General features: G+C 48.7%; 1 protein-coding gene across 4 annotated transcripts in view; it reads left to right on the top strand.

The window, feature by feature from the left end:
• Window positions 1-1,245: 1,245 nt before the first annotated feature.
• AKAP7 (A-kinase anchoring protein 7) overlaps window positions 1,246-6,000 on the top strand; it is a 166,182-nt gene continuing 161,427 nt past the window's right edge. For 2 of the 4 annotated variants that reach the window (XM_037842762.1, XM_037842764.1), the window contains exon 1: window positions 1,246-1,493. In XM_037842762.1, coding sequence (XP_037698690.1) covers window positions 1,331-1,493 — 163 coding nt within the window. In that variant the 5' untranslated portion in view covers window positions 1,246-1,330. Of the gene's footprint in view, window positions 1,494-5,752; window positions 5,891-6,000 lie in introns of those variants that run through there. The other 2 variants (XM_037842765.1, XM_037842766.1) reach the window with 2 other exon arrangements.

The following is a 6,000-nucleotide window of genomic DNA, read 5'->3' as shown; positions in this document are numbered from 1 at the left end:
CCAGTCATTTTCAAGTAAGTTCTGTGAGGAGCCTCTTTTTCAGGTCTTGGGTAATTTTAATGAAACTCTAGGAGGCAGGTCTGGGGTAAGAATCTATATTCATAATATCGATCATATACAATAAGTGGCATTTGGGCTGATAACTTTGCTTAGGTAGAGAATGAGCTTTCCTATTTCTCTTTGCACATATTAATGTGGATTAATTTTTTGCAGCTTTTAGTCTATTACTTCATTGCAGTTATTTATGTTTCTGTTTCTTATGTGTCTGTTTAGGTGATCAGCTCCTTAAGAAAAAGACCTGTCTTATTTAACCACACATACTCAGAACCTAGCTCAGGCTCAGACATTTAGGAGGCATTAAATCAATGTTCAGGGGATTTGTTGCTCCTCTTTGTCAGCCCTTAATTGCTATGGGTGTGGAAACCAGTTACAGGACTTGTTAGAAATCTGTTTAAGATAAGAGAACCAGCTTTGTGACTTTTAGTCGACGGTCTTTATGTCAACTATCCTGATTTGCAGGGAATTTCCTTGCTTACATCCCATTCTAGAATGCATTCACGGTAAGTGAAGTGTTGTGATTCGAAAAAACGGAGATTACTTTGTTGACGGAGGCACCTAATTTTCTTGTCGCATCATTTCTTTGGGCTTAAAACTAAGTCAGTATAGTTCTGTTCCAAGGGGGAAAGGTTTAAGTAATTGCTTTTTCTCCCATTTAACTCACATAAGTATGTTAATCTGCAAAAACCAAAGATTGGTTTCTATTTAATTTTTAGGCATAAAAACATTCTTAAAAATCCGCCTCAATTTTTGTCACTATTTGGCTTTATTTTTGCAAAGTATAGAAAATATAATACAGACCTATGAGGTCTCCTTCTTGTTCATCCCGCCTTTCCAAATACTTTAGAATCTGTTTTCAAAGCTCTTGGCAAAACTAAACACATGGATTCTCACGGGACCCTGGATCAGGGAATGATTTCAGCCCGGTCCCAACCTCACCCCTCAAGGCGTGGGACGGGAAAGGCCGCACCCCAGGAAATGCCTGGGGGCCGCAGATACTTTTGGAGGCCGCCCAGCTCCCGGGAGAGCAGGCGGGTTCGCGTCGGGTTCACGGGAGGGCCGGCGGGGTCGCGACCTGTTCCCCAGAAGACGCGCAGATCACGCTCCGTTCCCGCGCCATCGGCGCCCCGAGGCCGCGGCCTCCGCCCTCCCGAGCGCGGCCCGCGACGCGCGCGCCCGAATCCGGTCCCGCCGGCGCCTCGGGTCGGCCTCTTCCGGCTCCAGCCGCGCGCGCGTCCGGGAGCTGGGCCTCGGCGCCAACCCGGGCCCGGGCATGCGGCTTCTGCGGCTGCTTACCCGGGGGCTGGGGCTCCCGGGGCTCCGGCCCTCCGCAGGCCCGGCCGCCCCACGCCGGTCCCAGGCCCGCCCCGCGTCCCGCCCCGGGCCGGAGGCCGCCGCCGCCCGCCGAGACGCGACCGTGGAGCGCTGCGGAGCCGGTGAGAGCGCGCGCCGAGCGGGCCGGGGCGGGAGGGGATTCAAAAGCCCGGCCTCGCCCGCCCCCTTCGTCCTTGAGCACTCCCGGGCCCTGCCGTCCCTGTAGTCCCCGCCGCCCCGGAACCCTCGGGCTCCGCGCGGAGCGGAGGCGATCGTGGTGGGGTTCGGCAGGGAGCGTTTTCGCCTCTCGTGCAGCCTCGTCCGCGCTGCGGGAGGCGACGGCCGCGCAACCAGCCCCACGTTTCACTTTTGCTTTCCCCTTTCTGATCCAAAGACCCTCGATGCCCACACAGCACCCGGCGGTGTTTGCGGGATGAAGAGACCCGGGAAATGCCCGCCTTCCTTTGCATCATAAACATGAAAGCCCAGACCCGCCACACTGTTGCATTTAGGACGTTGTTCGAGGTTTGGAAATCAACTCTTTAAACTGGCGCCAAGGCTCTACTGGGTCCTGCTTGGGGCCGCATTGGCCGCGAACTGCGGCGGGGCGGGTAGAGCGAGGTAGGCGTTGGATCAAAAGCCAATGGGAAAAGAGGGGCTCGCTCGCAAGAACTTCACGTGATAAAAGGCGAGAATGTGAAGATGTGTGATGTAAAGTAGTCCTAAGTTAGTGTAAATATTCTTATAATTGTTATGGGAATGGAGTGAGATGAGACCTTGTGGGTGGGTTGACAGGTGTGGGTTTTGAGACCCAGGCATAGAGTTGATGGGAAGGAGGTTGCAGAGGAGGAAGGAGGCACACCCCACTTCTTGGTTGAGTTAAGCAGGTCAGGGTGCTATTAGCCCATCTAGGTCCTTTCCTTACTCATATTAAGTAAGTTTAAGATGTTTGTGGGTGTTACTGTTTCCTTACATTCTTTTTCAGATATTACTAACTTACTTTCAGATATTGCTAACTTACTTTAAGTAATCCATTTCTGCCTAGAAATTTCGGTTGTAGTTTTCTTCCCTTTTTATGATGAGGAAGCCAAAGCATTCAGAAGTCATGACTTGTTGATGGTTACCCAGCTGCGGTCGCAGTTGATTCGTCGGGGGGTGGGGGGGGTGGGGGGGGTGGTGGGGTGGGGGGGTGGCGGCCGGTTGCTAAATCCTAGGCTCTTAGGATTGCTTGGAGGGTGGGGCTCTTTCCCGGAGGCGAAGGCGAGGCGGGGGACTTGGCCAGGTCCCCGGCGGGGTGGCGTGCAAAGTATGGAGGGCGGCGAGAAAGGAACAGGCGGGACACGTTTCTTTTTAGGGTGAAGAAACCAAGAGAGTTTATTAGGGGAGAGTACAAGCTTATATCGGGCGTTTAGAGGGCGGGGTAGCTGTAGAGGTTAAAGGCTTGGATTGGTTCTGAGAGGGCGCGGAGGTTGATTGAAAAGGGGCGAGAGTTGCTCTGGTAACGGTGTCTGGCAACAATGTATGCGCACTGGTGGTAATGGGAGTTGCACTGGCAACGGGGAGTGTCCGGGCAAGATAAGGGGGTGGGGAAAAGGCGGTTCCCTCCGGCAAGCCTCCCCTAACAGTGGTATTTTGGGTGAGGAAATGGGGCCTGCCTCTGGCCTCACTTTCCCAGGCCCGGGGGGCTGCGGAGGGCGCTGTCGCCCGTGCCCACCACCCTCCCCAGGGGCTGATCAGGTCCCCCAGCCCAGGCCCGCCAAGTTGAAGCACGTAATCAGTGTCCCGCACCCAGCTTTCAGCATTTATCCAGATGTGAGAAGATACTGTTTTTAATAGCTAAACCTGGGTGGAGTCGATGGTTCTGGGGACGTATACCTCCTACCGTTATCTTGTCCTTTTCCCCAGAATGATTAGAAGAGAGGCTTGCTTAATAAAGTGGTATTTTATTATCCGACTAGGACATCTGGATTTCTTTTTTTCTCGGATATTGCCCTATCTTTGATGACGTCATTTACTAAAGCGTGTATATATTTAAATGTTTGTTTCATAATATAGTAAAATGTCTACATTTAGTTTTTCTATAAAAGTAATTACATCCTATTTACTAAATAGTTTCAATTGTTCTTTAACTTCACTTAGATAACTTAATAGAACAATGCCTGCATTTCAGGTTCTAGTCGCCCATGGACTTTGACATCACAACATTGCATCCAGTAGTTTAATATATTTTATTTAACGAGGTAGAAAATGATGTTGAACAAGGCACATTATCCTTCAATTTTTATTTTTATGTCAAATGGGAGAGTAGTTCCTTTCCTTCATTCTGTGAAAATGAGAGAATCCCTAATATGCTTAGAGGTTGCCATTAAAAAACAGAATTGTTTCTGTGTGTGGACATTGAGACGGCTTCATTGCACTGTAGCCTGCGTGACTCCAAAAGGGCTCACTGACCTCCATAGGGTCATTCAGTCAACACATGCTGAGCACCTGTTGTGAGCCGATGAGGACCCAGAGGAGACTGCGACAGGTGCTTCTGGTCCGGTGACCCCACAGGCTGGTTGGGGCAAAACTCTGAAAGGTTCCCCCTTTCCCTTTGAAAAGTGCTTGGGTTTGTGCACTGCATCATGTGCTCCCTTTCTTGTAGCATCTAAAGGGACAGCCAGCCAGGCAGATATCTGCCAGGTAACGCACCTGTGTTACCTGGGCTGGGGCCAGGGATGTGTCCCTGACAGCAGAGGTCTGACCTGTCAGCTGGTCTAGCTCACCTTGGTCTGGCGGAGACTCAAGGTGGGAGGAAGGGAGAGGGCGTCATTTAGAGGAGTGGTTTTCAACCCTTGCGGCCACATTACAGTTACCCTGTGGGGCTTTAAAAAAATACCGGAGGCAGGCCCGATTTCTAGAGATTCTGATTTAATTGGCCTGGGAGGGGGCCCAAACATCGGTGGGTTTGTTGGAAAGAACACTGTATTTAAAAGAGAACAAACGCTCACACGATTGTGGAGGAGAAAATAATTTATTCACCATCTTGCAAGAATGGGTGCTTGACCAAAAACATGGCAGGCGCTACAAGCAGTAGAACACAGCAATATTTATGCCCTGAGCCTAAGACGCAGGCCCCTCCCATTTCTCCGTTGGCTGGGTTCTCCAGACGTTACAGCCTATTCGAGAGAGCTTACTAGCCCACCTTTGGGATTTTAAATTGTACAGCCTTTCCTAGAGAGCTAACTAGTTTAAATTTCCTGCCGAGTTTTTGCCTTGGATTATACCTCACATTCCTTTACATTTCAGTGACCTCAGTTATTGCTTGTTCTTACCCATATAAGGAGCTGGCGCCAACTCTAGGCTTATGTCAGGGGCTCTCTCCTTCCCTTTAACCACGGAGCCCATTTGAGCCAGTGTTGTCTAGTTTCCATTTTCCCTACTCCACGTTGCCTTTATGTGAAAGCTAAACTTAACCCTTTATTACAGATTCTCTCCTCTTTCTTTTTAAACTCTTTTAAGTTTTCACAATCTAGTTTCTCAAATTTGCTAAGAGCCTTTTTACATTTTTCATCATAGGGATCTTTCTCTTTGAGGGGGGTATAGATTGTTTTGCTGATATTGCACAGGCATTTGCTTGGTTAGGGCGGTTTCAACGAGTCTTTGAGCTAACCCCTGGGCACATGGGATAATGCAACACCCAACTGCTGTGAGTACTCTGGCTGACATGATAAGGGAAGTTAAAACAGACATTGCAACTCCTTTTCATTTCCCAAACCAATTTTCCAACCACTCCGTGTGTGTGTTGTTAATAGAATTTTTTGCGATAAGGCTGTTAAGCCTTGTGAAGCCTTGGTGATAGTTCTGTCAGGTGCTGTATTATTGGGGATAAGCGTGCAACAGCTTCCCCCAATTATAACACAGACACCTCCCTTTCCAGCTAGCATCATGTCTAGGGGCCATCCTATTTTCCCATGCCATTTGGCTAGTGGCATCTAACTGTCCTGCTATTCCCTTAATGGCATCCTTGGTATAATTGATAAACCTTTGTTTGATTATATAATTAATCCAATCCACATTTTTGTTAATGGTGACCCACCAGAATAAAAATGATTTAAACCTTGCAGCTATTTGATTTATTTTTTTATTTTTTGGTTTTAAATTCATCTGGAATTCCCTGGGGAACTCCTATACTATTTAGATAAATTCATTCATTAAAGGATTTAGGTATACTTCTTTGTATACCTCCCTTCTTTCTGTCTTGATTAGTTTGCGCTTTCTCCTTTTTTTCAAATGCCAGGATGAATGGGATAGCCAATTGGAGCACAGGTCCCTCCCTACTTTTCAGGTAATGTTGGCCGAAGGATGCCCTTTCCACAGTACCACCAGAGGTCTGCTTGGGGTATGGTTAAACTGGAGAAATTGCCAGTACTATCCTTACATTCGACACATGTGTACACAAGGCCATGGTTCCAAGATCCTGGAGCTCTTCTTCCCATCTGAGAGACAGGCAGAAGGACTTCCTGGACCCAGGTGAGAGGTTGGTACAGCCTTGACGTTTCCCTTTAGGACTAGAGGGAAGAGAGAGGACAATGTACTATAATTTTTACCAGGCTCAGCATTTTGGAAGAGGAGTGCCATACACTTAAA

This window comes from Choloepus didactylus, chromosome 7 (assembly GCF_015220235.1).
Source record: "Choloepus didactylus isolate mChoDid1 chromosome 7, mChoDid1.pri, whole genome shotgun sequence".
NCBI lineage: Eukaryota > Metazoa > Chordata > Mammalia > Pilosa > Megalonychidae > Choloepus > Choloepus didactylus.
This window is presented reverse-complemented; position numbering and strand designations above follow the sequence as displayed.